The sequence below is a fragment of the Eptatretus burgeri genome, chromosome 16 (genome assembly GCF_056783735.1).
Source record: "Eptatretus burgeri isolate ZD-2024b chromosome 16, Ebu_testis_v1, whole genome shotgun sequence".
In the NCBI taxonomy this organism is placed as follows: domain Eukaryota; kingdom Metazoa; phylum Chordata; class Myxini; order Myxiniformes; family Myxinidae; genus Eptatretus; species Eptatretus burgeri.
The window spans coordinates 26,601,498-26,618,429 of record NC_140976.1 but is presented as its reverse complement, the minus strand read 5'-3'; the positions used below and the strand labels follow the sequence as shown (position 1 = coordinate 26,618,429).

At 46.0% G+C, this 16,932-nt stretch overlaps 1 protein-coding gene across 4 annotated transcripts in view; it reads left to right on the top strand.

Annotated features, from left to right (window-relative positions):
• The first annotated feature begins 7,972 nt into the window (after positions 1–7,972).
• The window catches only part of LOC147010750 (protein-tyrosine sulfotransferase 2-like), a 76,327-nt gene continuing 67,367 nt past the window's right edge, over positions 7,973–16,932 (top strand). The window contains exons 1-2 of one of the 4 annotated variants that reach the window (XM_085859114.1): positions 7,973–8,127; positions 8,807–9,112. In XM_085859114.1, the coding sequence (XP_085715240.1) occupies positions 8,955–9,112 (158 nt within the window). In that variant the 5' untranslated portion in view covers positions 7,973–8,127; positions 8,807–8,954. Of the gene's footprint in view, positions 8,218–8,806; positions 9,113–16,932 lie in introns of all 4 variants that reach the window. The other 3 variants (XM_085859113.1, XR_015052266.1, XM_085859115.1) reach the window with 3 other exon arrangements.

Below are 16,932 nucleotides of genomic sequence, written 5' to 3'. Positions count from 1 at the left end.
CCTCTGGCTCAAATCGCACCTCCCCCATGCCAAAGCGTGGGAAAAGCAGGAGGGAAAATCCGGCGGGAGATATTCAAGCGGGAGATGCCCCTTCGTACCCTTGTTGCTGCTGCCTCTCCGCTCCTTTCATCCATCCCGCGGAGATCGTAACCGCACAGTGCTCGTTGAAAGGCGAGTGGCGAAGATGGTGGTAGCGTAGTTGTGGAAGGTGGCGTCGTGGTGTGAATGGCGTAATTGTGGGCGTCGTGTAGTGAATAGCGTGATCGTTGAGATATTGGTTGTGGCGATGTTCGTGGTTGTTCTTGCACCAAAGTAACGACAGCAAAAGAAAAACGGCTAACTGAAGAATCGCAGCCCAAATGGATCACATATATTCCCTCTAAACAACGGGTTTGGGCTAACTACACATGAACTTACCGATATATCTCACCTGAAGACGAATTTATGGTGTAATGCGAATTTCCACAGCCGTAACAATGTATTATGATGCAAAGATGACCTGGTTAGATTTTGGCATTCATACGTCAAAGGTCAGAGGTTATGTTAGGTAAAATCCTGTTACCATGTTACTTGTGAACCAGTGATGAGATTTTGCCCAAACTTGATATAAGTATATATTATGATGTAACGATGAACTGATTACATTTTAGCACAAAGAGAGAGGTCAAAGGTCAGAGGTTGTGTTCGTTAAAAATGTTATCGAGGTAGGGATTTGAACTAAACTAAGTACATGTACCATGATACATTCATGTACAGATAGTCCAGTAAAAATAAGGTTGGAGGTCACACTAATTGCAAGAAAAATGAAACCACTTTTATTTGTCTTCTTTAAATACATGTAATAACATATTAAAAATTCCAAGACGTTCCTGGTATGGAACATAGATTTCTGGGGGTGTCCAAAATCTGGCATATATCGGGACCTGGCAAAATTAGGTCATAGGTTACAAACACTAGAATAGGTCAAACTTCAATCATCTACGTTGAATTTTACTATTAATATTTATTGTTTCGGTCACATTTGATATTTAAATGTCCTTTAAACCATGCCCATGGTCAAACTGAGGACCAGTCTGCACCCCCCCCCCCCTAGCCCACACATGCACATAGGTAGGGCCTAATTTAGATAAGGATACCTTTTCCTAACTCGGCATTGTTGCAAACATTAAAAAGTATCATCAGTCATCTTGTTACCTTGGTCACTCATGTTCTCACATACACCTCTGCATTCCCCACATGCTGGATTACAGGGCAGTCCTTGTTACCGACACCCACAGTGCTTGGTTTGGCAGCCAGATTTGCAGCGGCATCTAACTACTTTTCGCAGTTCTTCTGGTGTGAAATCCAAGTCACTTGCCACTGGAAATAATGTTTCTCCTTGCACCCTCCAACCCCATGTCTCTGAATTAAGTTCTTCTCCTTTCCATGTCTGCACCTGATGATATACACGCAAGGAGTGATACTTGGCAGCTGCCCGAGTTGGAGGTAGGGATTTTGGTTGGACCACTTGTTTTTTGGTGGCCAGAAGTTCAAGGTACTTTTGATGGCGAAGTATGTCCAAGTTCCTTGTGACCCTGGGATTTGCGTTGTATATGCACATCAGTGCTTTTTCACCTGCTTCTGCAATTCCTTCGTTTGATCTTCCCGGATCGTTGAAAACTTCAGCTGCCTTGACAAAAGATGGGCTGTTCTTTGCCAATGAAAGAACTACAGCTTTTCCATGACCAAACAACCTTGAAGTAGTATCACATCTGAGAACAGCATGAAGAAACAAGATGTTTCTGCAAACTTTCTCACCTAGGAGTCTTTTGCAGATTCTTAATATCAAGGTATCGGATGGGAGAACCTGCTTTAGCCTGGGGCGAGAAGTATATATTCTTGTGCTTCTTAGTTGTGTAATGGATAAGCAAGACCAGGAGATCTGTGTCACTGCCAACCAGTATGGTCCGACCTTTCTTGGCCACTACCAGTGCCGTCTTCACTATCAAAAGATCAGCATCTCCTTTTGCATGATGAACATCACAGCCGGCCATTTCAAGATGCTTTCCAAGGAGATTTATGAAACGCTTATTCTCTTTGTTTGACAGGAATTCATCCTTTTTCATTTGAAGAGGCATGTTTTCATGAAACTGAACTCCTTGGGCCTGCTTGGTATCAATGCGTCTTCTGTGAGTCCCATCCTTTGGAGTTGGACCACTCTGGTAACCATCAAACACTATGACTGGGTTTCCATACCTTTTGACATGAGCAACATAACTTTGGCAGATAGCATTGTATGTCTTCCCAGTTTCCCATGGCATCTTGTGCAGAAGAGCTCCACCATCAAGGACAAATTGAAATGTTGCAATCTCCATGTGCGTCTGTTAATCAGAAGGATCCCCAGCAAGGTCCCATAGAGCGTTAGCAAGCGCTGGCTTATGAGCTTTCAAGAGTTCGTTCCTTTTTTCAAACAGAGCAGGGGGATAGCCACAGAGTTCATAGCCAAATGCATCCCGAATACTTTCCTTCTGTGTTCTGACCATCACAAGCCTCTGAAACACGAGAAGAGGATCAATGCTAACATCCTCACCATCGATGGAGATTTTGGACTTCGAATCCATTGCGACTGCCTGGTCTTTCTTCTTAAATGTGTACTTCAAAATTTGTTTTCCCTCCATGTCCCCTAACATTTTACTGCCAATATCATCTGCTCTGTCGACATTCACATTGTCTGTTGCAACAACACCATTTACTATATTTCTGAGAGTTTCAGCATTTCCGAAAGGAGACTTGTCCTCAATGAATGTGAGTAGCTTGTTCACATCATTGGCATCCCTCTTCTTACGTGCCATGGAAAGGTCCTTATGTTGCTCCTCGTTGCGTGTTTGCACCTATCTCTCATAGTTTCAGAGATAAAAAAAAATTAGGGAAAAGTGGCTTTCCGGCCGACCTGTACTGCTAACCACTGGCAATGGGTGATCCAAGATGGCAGAATTGGCTCCAAGATCCTAACGCCACACCGCCTCCATATTATTATTCCTCCAAGGTTTACACGATATTTTCCTGAGAGAACACCTCAGAAAACATGGGAATAGACACCAAGTTGAATGGAATAGGGGAAGAAATGGCCAAATTACACAGTTTTTTAATACCGCATACTTGCCTGAAAAATATTAAAAAGTCGCAATCATCCTAAAAACTCACCATGTTCCATTTCTTCATTTACTTGGAATTTTTAGACATTGATAAGGTAGAGCGAGAGGAACATAAAACAAGTGGTTTCATTTTTCTTGCAATTAGTGTGAGGTTTGCCCCCATTTTGGCTTATTTTGACTGGACTAAGATTAAATATCGAGGTCAAATGGTCTTGAGGTTTTCAGTCAAAGTTAGAGTAAGCAAAGATTTCATGTGGGCAGAGGAATATCCATCAACGTCGCAATGTCAAATGATGTCTAATTTTTATCTAAATTGGCTCCCATCCCAAAATCGTTTAACGTGTCCCATGCCCGGACATTATTGCATACATGTGCCGAAAATGAAATAAATGTGCACAGTCATTTTCGAGTGAAGGCTCTGGACGGACAGGACTGAAAATGTAAGCCCCTGGCCAGGCTGATGACTGGTTGAGGGCTAAAAGAGCTAAAAAGTACAAGTTTCACATCACAGACAGGTCGGTGGTCTCTGTCTTCTGCCGCCTCCTTTCTGACCTTTCACCCTCTGCTCTTTCCCTACTTTGTCCCCCCTTGCACTCCCCCTGCCCACTCCCACCCACGTCCTCCCCACGTCCCTTATTTGTCTAAGTGTCCCTTTATTTTGTCTCTCAACCATGCTTTTGGCGTCCCCCAGCCCCTTCCCGCCCCCTTTGTTTCGACTGTTCTTTTATCCTGTTACGTCTGGAGTTGTAGCTCCTTCCACAAGCCCTACACTGTGTACAAAAATAAATAAATAAACAAGCAGTCATAGACTGGTACTTATGAAATCGTCAACTTGACCTCTGACCTTGTCTAATAAAAGCTGTCTCTAGAGAAGGTAGCGACGCAAACCAGAAGTTTCTACGATGATTCTGTACAAAACCATCAAAAATCGAATGTTTGACCTCACTGTGACCTTGACCTTTGACCGATTTTGACCAAAATCTAATCAGCGCTAGCCATCACCCTCCTGAATCACGTGGTGTAATTTGACATTGGTAGCTTCTTCCATTCTCGAGTTATCGTGCCTACAAACAAACACACAAACAGATGATGGAAGTAATCAATATACTTACGAAATCTTTAGATTTCGTAAGTAATAATAATATAATTCGAGAAACAAATATCATACAAACAAGAACATGTACGGGGTCTATGACCAGGAAATTTGAGTGGTCATGATGACGTAAAATGCCGTAATATTTGGTCGAAGTACTGCTAAACGGAATGGTTTTGAAAGTGTCAAAAAGGCGATTTGTGTTCTACAGCGTTTAAATGTATAATACAATCTTACAAAAATACACAATTTGGGGTCTGTCCGTCTGTTTGACAGATTTTTGACCACGATACATTCGGTGGTTACTTATCCAATCGGTGGTTACTTATCCAATGGTTCCCGAGGACGATCTATATACGTATGTGTCTGTGCGGCCCAAGCTGGCTACATGCCCCTTGGTACCCAAGCTATATCTACCTGCCTGTGTTACCCCGGCTGGCTACCTGCACGTGGTTCTCTTGGACTATTTGTATACGTGCTCGTGATACTCTAGCTGGCTGGCTACCTACCCCTTGGTACCCAAGCTATATCTACCTGCCTGTGTTACCCTGGCTGGCTACATACCCCTTGGTACCCAAGCTACATCTACCTGCCTGTGTTACCCTGGCTGGCTACCTGCTCGTGGTTCTCTTGGACTATTTATATTTGTGCTCGTGATGCCCTAGCTGGCTGGCTACCTACCCCTTGGTACCCAAGCTATATCTACCTGCCTGTGTTACCTGGCTGGCTACCTGCTCGTGGTTCTCTTGGACTATTTATATTTGTGCTCGTGATGCCCTAGCTGGCTGGCTACCTACCTCTTCGTACCCAAGCTATATCTACCTGCCTGTGTTACCCTGGCTGGCAACCTGCCCTCTTGGTACCCAAGCTATATCTACTTACCTGTGTTACCCTGGCTGGCTACCTGCTCGTGGTTCTCTTGGACTATTTATATTTGTGCTCGTGATGCCCTAGCTGGCTGGCTACCTACCCCTTGGTACCCAAGCTATATCTACCTGCCTGTGTTACCCTGGCTGGCCACCTACCCCTTGCTACCCAAGCTATATCTACCTGCCTGTGTTACCTGGCTGGCTACCTGCTCGTGGTTCTCTTGGACTATTTATATTTGTGCTCGTGATGCCCTAGCTGGCTGGCTACCTACCTCTTCGTACCCAAGCTATATCTACCTGCCTGTGTTACCCTGGCTGGCAACCTGCCCTCTTGGTACCCAAGCTATATCTACTTACCTGTGTTACCCTGGCTGGCGACCTGCATGTGGTTCCCTTGGACTATTTATATAGGTGCTCGTGATGCCCTAGCTGGCTGGCTACCTACCTCTTGGTACCCAAGCTATATATACCTGCCTGTGTTACCCTGGCTGGCTACCTACCCCTTGGTACCCAAGCTATATCTACCTGCCTGTGTTACCTGGCTGGCTACCTGCTCGTGGTTCTCTTGGACTATTTATATTTGTGCTCGTGATGCCCTAGCTGGCTGGCTACCTACCTCTTCGTACCCAAGCTATATCTACCTGCCTGTGTTACCCTGGCTGGCAACCTGCCCTCTTGGTACCCAAGCTATATCTACTTACCTGTGTTACCCTGGCTGGCGACCTGCATGTGGTTCCCTTGGAGTATTTATATAGGTGCTCGTGATGCCCTAGCTGGCTGGCAACCTGTTCGGTGCATGAAGCAAAAACATAACCACCACCTACAATTAAAAAAAACATCTCACTGTCCTGGATAAACGTGGGAACAGGAATACTGTACCGTACTGTACTGTGAATGGTGGAGACTTGTAATACCCTCACTCACCTGGAGGCGGCGCGACACGACACACATTTTACATTATCGGCCAAAGTCACATTTGCTCTCCGGCGAGGATACGGCGGCCGTACGCCCTCTGAATTGACAGAAACGTGCGGCGGCCGCAGAGTTTCTGAGGTGGCCTCAGGGTGGCCCTACGCCGTATGGCGATATTTTACAGGCCGTAAGGTCGCCGTGGAATTATAACGCGGAGTTATAACTTTTTTCATTTCTACATTCGCCGTAGCAATTCGACAAGCCGAAAAAAAAGAAATAGTAAAAAAAAATTAACCCACTCGTTACCGTCCGTCTGGCCGCACGTTCGGCTTAGGGCCCCCCTGCGGCCCCCCTGCGGTCGCCTTGCGTCTGCCTTGAAAATTCTATGGCCGCCGCAGGAACGCCCTAAGGTCACCGTGCGACATCAAATCAAAGACCGTACGACACCCCCACATTTTCGGTCTCCACAATTTCTAAATACTCCGTGCGGCTCCCTGAAAAATAAAAACATATGTGACTGCTACATTGTGTGACCGTGGAAATACTGTGGCCGCCATATAATTGCTAGTGGCCGTAGATTTTGGAGACCCCCACGGCCGCCGTGGCAAATGTGACCTAGGCCTTACCTGGTGTTGGATTGGTGGTTCAGGTGGTGCCTTGGGATCCTCGGGTCCTGAGGTCAAGCGCCGTTAACCATTGAATTAACACCAGGGAGGTTGACTCAGTCTGTCATCCTTCTGAGGTCGGCGAGATGACGACTGTCCCAGTGTAACGGCCAAAAGGCCGCACACGTGACGGGAACGGGTATTCACGGGTTTATTAAATCTGGTCTGGTATTGGTGTGGCGCAGGCATGATGGGCCGAATGACTTCCTCCTCCTGCGTGAAAAATTTCCAATTGAAATTGAGAATTTGCGTCCTTCCCCCCTCTACCCCCCACCATTAAAAACACCCATACACATTAATTGGGGTCATGCTGATCCGATGGGGGCAAGTATGGATGTAATCACCTCAGAACTGTAGGAGTAGTGACTGACTGACTGACTGGCAGACTGACTGGCTGGCAGGCTGACTGGCTGGCAGACTGACTGGCTGGCAGACTGACTGGCTGGCAGACTGACTGACTGGCAGACTGACTGACTGGCAGGCTGACTGACTGGCAGACTGGCTGGCTGGCAGACTGACTGGCTGGCAGACTGACTGGCTGGCAGGCTGACTGACTGGCAGACTGACTGGCTGGCTGGCAGACTGACTGGCTGGCAGACTGACTGACTGGCAGACTGACTGGCTGGCATGCTGCCTGACTGGCAGACTGACTGGCTGGTAGACTGGCTGGCAGACTGACTGATTGACTGACCGGCAGACTGACTGACTGGTTGGCTGACTGGCTGGCAGACTGACTGACTGGCAGGCTGACTGGCTGACAGGCTGACTGACTGGCAGACTGACTGGCTGGCAGGTTGACTGACTGGCAGACTGACTGGCTGGCAGACTGCCTGACTGGTAGACTGACTGGTAAATTTTCAAAGGGGGCGTGGCCTGGGATTAATTTGAATGTGAATTTTCAATGTGAGTGAATTTTTTTTTTCCAACATTCCTTCACGACTGGACTGTCCGTGGAGTTCGGGACTCGAGCTTCTCGTCCCGCTCCCTGAAAGAGGAGGTGTGTGTGTGTGAGTGTGTTCAGTGACCAAGTTCCTGCAGAGCGCTCGCCACGTGACTTAAAGCACACGAGTGCAGTATTCCAACCGAAAGCGTTGGTGAGGTACGGCCGGCTTGGCAAGCGCTCGATAGTTGCTTTTTGGTAACTGAACACACTCACGGGGTGTTCCGAGGGTTACGTCACTGCAAAATTTGGAATTTTATCCTTTTAAAAGAATTCCTGACGTCATCTCGAGCCCACACACACATCCCCATGAAGGTGCGAGACTGTAAGTTTGGACGAAGGTGTTTTCCGACGAAGGTCAGCAGCAAACCGACGGCTGCGCCATTTTTATCGCCGTGTCGTCCGATCCAGACGCAGAGTTACGTCATGACGTCATGATGCAGACGCGTGACGCACTTTTGTGGCGACGTCCAGTCGGTCGGCAACAAGCGTTCGCCTTCGTCGTGCTGTCGTGGTACGTCGTTGTCGTTGCAGTTTGTTCACCTCTCTTCGTCGATCCTCAGCGCTCGTATGCCCATCCAGGCCGGGTCCGTACGCTCGCCAGGTGAACGTCCATCCGCCTGCATCGTGGGACATGTCCTTGTTAAAGTTACCCATGTCCGTTGGACGAGTGACTGTTGTGGTAATGTTAGTGACGAGCTTAAACTATTTGATGGACACCCTGTCCGACTGTAAGACGTTCCGATTGTTGCCTTGAGTTTGTTTTTTTGTGACTTCATGTCTCGTCCTCCTTCCCCGAACGAACGGAGTGATCGTTGGAATCTCGAACCTCGGTCGTTTCCATTCCCTCATCCTTCCTTGCCTCGTCTCGTCTTCCATTGCATTCCCCATATGATGGTTTACCATTTATTTCCTGGTTATTGTTAACCCAGACCTGAATGGTTGATAAACGTTGTCTGGTTTGGTAAAACCGGCCATTCGTAATTCCTGACCTTCTCCACTACCACAGCACCGTTACCACTCCAACGATATAATTGTCTACCTGTATCTACCTACCTACCTACGTGTTGGCATGGTAATCTCGTGGGATCGTTGTTTGAATTGGGAATAAATTGTTTCCATTCCTTGTTGAATGACGTGCCATCTGTGACTACCTTTGGTATGTTAAATGTGTCATTATGTTGCATCCTCAGGTCTGTACAAGGTCTGGCTGGCTGATTCCACTTGTGACCCAAGCTCCGCGATTCTCACCTTGTCAATGGTCTTCGGGTGGCCGTGACCGTCGAGGTGGTTGGCGGTGAGGAGAAGCCAGGCTTGCGGAGTTGACCTGCAATGTGAACCATGCGACCCGCGTCCAAGCAGAGGCTGGCGATCTGGTGCGGTCTTGCCACCCTGGTCGCGGTGCTCATGATTTATTTGGGCCAACGAGCTCTGGACTGCGAGGGGCAGCTGCTCTCTGACTGGGGGCTGCAAAACCATAGCCTCGGATCGCACTTTGGGTGAGATTGGGGGTTTGGCATCCGTCTTTCGGCGGGTGAAGCTCGGTTTTGGAAAGGTGGCGAAGCTCGAATGGCACCGGCTAGAGCGCATACCTCCGCCAGGATGAACAGTTTACGTTTTGTATCCACTGATTGTGCCGGATCTGGATCCGGACCTGACCTGAGGTCGAATCGGCTTGTTCTTGTCACCTACCCAACTCATTCCAAAAGTTTTGTCAAAACTCGTCCAACTTTTTGAAATATATATATATATATATATATATATATATATATATATATATATATATATATATATATATATATATATATATATATATATATATATATATATATATATATGCCCAATCTCTCATTGGTGAAGCATCACTTGAAAGATTCTCGGTCCCAGATCCGGATATTCACTGACATCATAATATAATTGGCGTAAGCCTGGAACTTCTAACACACTTTTCTCCGAACATGGTCTGTTCATACTTCCGAAATCTTCACGTTATGTGTTCCATGTATTTACGCAGGTGATAGCAGATTTAAAAAATAGAATTTTCAAAGAGAGAACCAATGACGTCACAATCAGCAGCGTTCAGCAGCAAACCGACGGCCGGGTCCCAGGCGACGTGCTTTACTTAACTAAGTCCATGAGTTCAGGACGTTTGTTCAACTCAGCATTTACGACTTTTATCCTGTTATGTTGTTAATCTGGTGATGGAGGTAATATAGAAACAATGAATATGTCAAATCGTTCATGTTACTCATCCGGCACTATGTGTCAAGGCCAACAATCTAAAGCGACCGGTCTCAAACGCTACCATGAGCACCCAGACACGCCACCAATATGAACTGAGCTGTTGAATGCGGCGCAAAACATCCAAAGAAACTACCGTAACCAAGTATTGTGATCCGTCCTGTCCCCCATACCCACCGTAGACGGGTATCTGCTAGTCAAATCAATCTGTCCTCGTCACATACCCAACCTGTCCACCAAGTTTCGTCCGAATCCGTCCATAACTTTTTTGGATATCGTGCTCACAGATCAACAGACAGGGGTGAAAAACCTTTGTCCACCTTCGGTGGTGGAGGTAATTGTGACACTGTAGGTCAAGTTACATGGAGTTATTTTCCAAGTTTGGTCAATGGTTATTGGTGGTCCTTTTAATGTGTTATTGGTGAATTAATTTTTTTTCTAGGTGATCGGGTTGTGGGGGTTCATGTCCCTCAGTTTTATTTAACTTCACGCTAGTATAAACCTTGTATTCAAGGTCTATAATTGTGGTTTAACTAAAATGTTTCTTTGCTTTTGATAAAACTATTTTGGGGAATTATGCAAATTTCTATTACCTTATCCTCACTTGCTCTCCCTTTCACACCTTTGTTTTTCTTTGATTCATCTAGGAGCATTAAGAAAAATTTGTGCACCATTCATCAGAATGACGTTACGACCTGTCTACCATTACTGGTCATTGATGTACGTTAAAGATCCCATGGTCTGTCATGATTAGTAGACGAGTTATCACCGGCATCCTGAACAAATTGTATTTCCAACCCAAATGCCTTCAGTTGAACTTCCGGTTGGGCCAGCTGGTCCGTGTGAAAGACTTGGGCGAAAAACTTTCTCCTACTACTAACTAACCCCACAAGGTGGGAATAAATTGGGCCATTATAGATTATTATAGCAGTGGATGGTTCGTGCTCATTCCGATAGTACGCCTCCATGTGTAGAGGGGACAATGCATCGGTGGCACAGTGGTTTTCTCCAGAAATGATGAAACCAGCAGCTACTTGCAGCGATCATTCAGAATGGGGATGATACCATTATTTTTTGAAATGCATCAATTTTGTATTGAACATTGCTTGGTTACCTCGTTTGCAAGACGTGACTTCTAAAATGACGTGCGAATGCTAAACGAGGCCTTTCGTGCATGCACTGTGTTTACAGTGACTAGGTTATGCTCGCAGGGCAGTTTTAACCTGCTGTTGTCAGCAGGAAATGTGTAATTTAAGTTTTGGTTTTTAACATCATCTTTGGCATTTAGTTGAAAATGGCAATTTCAGGACTGCTTATATTAACCATAATTGCCCTGTCCCTGAATGTAAATATGACTCATGGAAATGCATGTAATACAAGAAATATACTTGGAATAGGAATTGGTTTCAACCCATTTCCTGTTAATGCAGTGGTGGCGTTGGTTATAACGCACATGAACAGACACTTCTCCTTTTACCAATTGAAGCAAAAATCTAGTATAATTTATCATGTCTCCTTGGAACCAACCAAACAAACCAATATATATATATATATATATATATATATATATATATATATATATATATATATATATATATATATATATATATATATATATATATATTGTTGTAGTTTTCCGCTCCGCCGGCATGCGAGCGATCGCTTTTAACTAATCGCGGCCACGCGCCCACCGGACGTGGCAAACCTAGTCGCAGCTTTCGGATCAACGCCGAAATCCAGCCACGGGTGTGTCTTTAATCACACTGAAAATCAGCCAACTATTCTGTCCGCGCGCGACAGGGTCCGATCGCCGAATTGTCGATTTACCTAAGTATGCGCGCAGACAGAAATGCCAAGGATTTACACCTCAACGGGACCTGCTTGGAAACGAGCTGCTAAGCAGCTCACTCCGTTTGCGATTTGCCGAGCGGTGTATATCGCCAAGCCCCGCCGGACCCGATTCTATTATCGGCTATTAAAAAGCCAGATAATATTCTGAACTTGACTGGCAGTTCAATTGAGGGAAGAGGACGCAACGAGCAGGTCAACATTCACACAATGACATTTATTCGTTGCACACGTATGCAATCAAACACGTATAAAGCAAGACGAAGAACTACAACCGTTCTATTTATTATGTACACTTATGACAATTCTACTTAAGGACATGGCGCCACAACACTCGTACAAATAAAAACCCCAGGAAAGGAAAGGGCAAGAACTGGACCTTGTGGGTCTTTATAGTTCACGGAGCTGTGGAGATCACAAGAGCTCCGAGAGGCCGGGCTGGTTACCTGTCCCCCTCGTGGTGACTCGCTGAGCGACCCTCGACGTATCGTTGGGAACACGGCAGCTCGGTTGGTCCAGGCCCTGCCGTGCGGCCTTGGTGGATCGGCCTAGCCAACGCCGCCTCAGAGGAACGAACTGGCCTTTGCTCTTTCGAGAACCCGTCCGTTCCTCAGCGTTGGTGACCTCTCTCCGGCTTTCTCCAAACGAACCCGCAGTTCTGCGTGGCACGGCAGGCTGGCTGCGCTCCGAGCTCTGACTGCCCTTCGCTGGACTCGCTCCTTGGCTTCAAGCTCCAGTCTCCTCAGCTCTCTCTGACTGGATTCCACAGCGAACCCAGACCTCCACCTACTGCAGCTCCACGACCAACCGCAGGCAAAACCTCAACTGACTCGCTTGGCGTTCCAGCACGCCTTTTTATGGGGTCCGTGGGTGAGGTCTGATCCTTGACCTCTCACCCTTCACCCCTCGCTGGCTCCGCCCCTTTTGATCTTTTGATCTGATCGCAAGTCATGCGAAGAAAGCGGACGTTGCAGAGATCATCCTTCCCACGCGGACGTTGCAGAGATCATCGGCCCTCGCCCCAACTAGGGAGTCCCCACGTCTGGTGGCAGAGATGTTGTTCGTTGGTAGGATTTGCCGTGGCTGGCGAAAAGATGGCGGCGTTTGTGGAGATGAAGGTGAGGCGATGTGGTGGGGATGGCGTGGTTGTTGAGATAGTGGTTGTGGTTGGCGCTGTGGCGGGGATGGCATGGTTGTTGAAAGGTGGTTGTTCCAAAATAACGATAGCAAAAAGAATAACTATCAAAAGAATAACCGTAACATATATATATATATATATATATATATATATATATATATATATATATATATATATATATATATATGTATATATATATATATATATATATATATATATATATATATATATATATATATATATATATATATATGTATATATATAGCCTGGTGTTGGCGCAGTGGTTAGGGCAGCAGCTTGGGATCCAAAAGGTCCTGAGTTCAAGCCCCGTTGGGCCACTGAATTAATACACCAGGGGGTTGACTCAGCCTGTCATCTTTCCGAGGTCGGCGAAATGAGTACCAGTATACTGGGCCGGTGTATACCCCGGTTAAAATAGGTGTACCATATCCCTGTGTCGTAAGAGGCGATCAGGGTTGCGTCAGGAAGGGCATCCGGCGTAAAAACATGTGCCAAATCACTATGCGGATCATACGGATGATCCGCTGTGGCGACCCCTAACGGGAGCAGCCGAAAGAAGAAGAAGATATATATATATATATATATATATATATATATATATATATATATATATATATATATATATATATATATATATATATATATTGTTACGGTTGTGGAAATTCACAGAACACCATTCAGGCTTCCCAGAGATCAGTTATGTTGATAAGTGTGTGTTCAGATTAGATTTCACCACCGATGTTTAACGGGCAATTATTCTTGTAACCGGGCTGTGATCTTTGAGTCAGCCATTATTCTTTTGCTATCTTTATTTTGGAACAACCACTACTTCAACACCCACAACCGCCTTTCAAAAACCATGCCATCTCCACCCCAGCGCCAACCACAACCACCATCTCAACAACCACGCCATCCTCACCACAGTGCTCACCACACTGCAACAACAACATCTCAACAGCTCCCACCCCGATATCCATCAGAACGGGTAAACAGAAATGACGGTTGGAAAACAACAACTGACCCCAGCCGAGCTCTGTTGGAATTTTCCCTCAGAAGGGCGAAAGAAACATAATGTCCGTGATCGGGCCAAAAGAGCGGGCCAAGAGCCGAGCCGAATCCCCCTGGAATGTCCCCACCCCCCCACCCCTGCGCACGCGCCGCGAAGGGAGGGGTGAGGCACCGGGGCGATAAAAGGCCGGGCTGAAAACGCCGGTCGGTCGGTCGGTCTGGGTTCGCCATGGAGTTGAGTGGAAGTCTGGGAGCGGAGGCGAGCTGCAATCGTCTGCAGTTTGGGAGTGCCGCGGTGTCTGTCAGCGAGGGGAAAGAGAGTCCCTCTGCTTGGTCTCTCTCCTTGGTCGACGGAGGAGCCGGAGAGGAGTCGCCAGCCGGATCGCCGTTTGAAGGCACGGGTGGAGTCCAGCGGAGTGCGGGCAGGGCCACCGAGGGTCGCCGAACCAAGGCCCGGCGAGTCACCACGAGGGTGAAAGGTAGCCTGCGCGGTCTCTCGGAGCCCTTGCGGTCTCCACGGCTCCGTGAACTATTAAAGGCCCACGAGGTCCAGTTCTTGCCCTTTTCTTTCCTGGGGTTTTTCTTCGTATGAACGTTGTGGCGCCATGTCCTTAAGTAGAATTGCAATAAGTGTACATAATAAATAGAACGGTTGTAGTTCTTTGTCTTGCTTGTTCCTGCATTGCTTTATTGTCTACATGATTGCATACGTGTATGACTGCTTACGTGTGTATAAATAAATGTCATTGTTTGAATGTCCACCTTTTCGTTGCGTCCTTTCCCTTAATTGAGCTGCCGTATTGCATTCGGGACATTAGCTGGCTTTTAAATAGCCGATAAAGTAATCGGATCCGGCGGGGCTTGGCGATATGCACCGCTCGGCAAATCGCGAATGGAGCGAGCTGCTTAAGCGGCTCGTTTCCAAGCAGGTCTCGTTGAGGTGTAAATCCCCGGCATTCTGTCTGCGCGCATAATTAAGTAAATCGACAATTCGGCGATCGGACCCTGTCGCGCGCGGACAGAATAGTTGGCTGATTTACGGTGTGATAAAGAACACACCCGTAGCTTGATTTTGGCGTTGATCCGAAAGCTGCGACTAGGTTTGCCACGTCCGGTGGGCGCATGCGGCCGTGAATTAGTTAAAAGCGGTCGCCCGCCCGCCGGAGTGGTGAGAATCTCCAACAATATATCTAGATAGATAGCAGTCACAGCCGACACAACTCCCACTCCTACAACTTCCTCCAAACATGATTAATAATAACCACCTCATTTTAAACTTATCCTGTGCATCAACAAGCCCCAGATATGACATTTCCATCGGTGTTAAGAAACATGAAGGTTTGTTTAGAACATTCCCATATGCGAACTATCGAGTCTTTCAACGGGCCCACATGGTGGATAGTTTTCGCAGTGCAGGCTGCAAGACATCAACTCTTTGGATGAGTTGATCAGAAAGTTCTCCAAATCTTATGTTGTGCAGAAGCACACCCCTTTCTCACAGGTACTTTTTTAGCTTCTTTAAAAGCTTGGTGAGTCGTTTCTTGCTACAATCCTTATCTGAAACATATGATACATGTCCAGGCTGCCCCGATGGAGTTCGTTACTCGGGGTTTCTGAGCATACGCACCGAGTAATCTGGGGTGGATTACGTCATTTTAAAAGTCATGGATTGATTGATTGAATGTGTAAATATTTTTTTAAAACCTGTGCAATGCGTACTTTATTCCAACTCGATAAGTGTTTAATTTCCTTTACATGCTGGAATCTTCACAGATATTTCTTTTAAGATATGTGTTTGTGTTTGCCATGCAGTGCTTTTTTTTAGTGGATTCATGTAGGCTCATGGAAGAGGCTCTTGATACATTATTGGAGGTCATGACGAGTTGGTTTCTCTCAACTAACCTTGTTTCACTGTTGAGCTTGTTGAGGAACAAAACCACAAACGTAGGCAGGTTTACTTGCTGATGGTGGAGTGTTGTGGAATAGACAAATGTGGCATGGGAAAAGGAACAGCCAATACATTGTTTGACCTGAAGAGATTTGCTTCAGTGGTGGAGGTTGATAAAACTTATGAGATAATAAACCATGTTATTACGACTGAAGGCTGGCTTCGGTTTGAGGAAATGATAAGACCGGTCTCCTGCATGGAGCAGAGGTTTTGGCCTTGAGTAAGAAGGAGATATTGCTGAGGAGGGTGATGAGATGGCTGATTGGGATATTTCTGAGGGAAAGGAAGAGGAATGAAGATATCAGGATGTGGGCATAGGTAAGGGACATTAGCAAAAAGCCACATCTGCATTTGTTGGTGAATGTGTTAAGTATATAGGTGGGGGTTGTGGTCAGGCAGGCCTTGATGTGAAGACAGTTTGGAGAAGGGCCAAACCAAAACTGAGCTGCAAGAAGGTGGTGAAGAGGGACATAAGAAAAGGTGTGGATTCAGGGAGAGTACACTCGGGATACAGCGATTTATGGAGAGGAAAAACTTGTACAACTCATGACGCCACAATAATGAGATTAATTGGGGCCATGAGAGTGGTAGTAGTAATAGTAGTAGACTTAGTAGTTTCCATTTGAAGATGAATTTGATGTTGACATTATCCTAGTTTTGTATGATTTGTGTGGCAGTTTGCAGACGAATTAAATTTTAAATTAAAAAAAAAAATATATATATATATATATATATATATATATATATATATATATATATATATATATATATATATATATATATATATATATATATATATATATATATATATATATATATATAAAACACACACACACAATGTCAAGGCTCGTTAGGGAGCTAAAACACAGAAAGGACCAGGACGTAACAGAACATAAGGAACAGTAGAAAGAGAGGGAGAGGGAGAGGGTAGTGTTGAGGGACAAAATAGAGTAAGACTTAAATGAGGGCAAGGGCACGACACAGGGGTTGAACAAGATGAGTCCAGCCACAAAGTCTTCATGTCAGATGTGGAAGGAAAAACTGGAAACAAAAAAAAAGAGTTGAGCTTGGTGATGGTTAATGGGGGATCACCTGAGATGATGGTGAACAGCTGT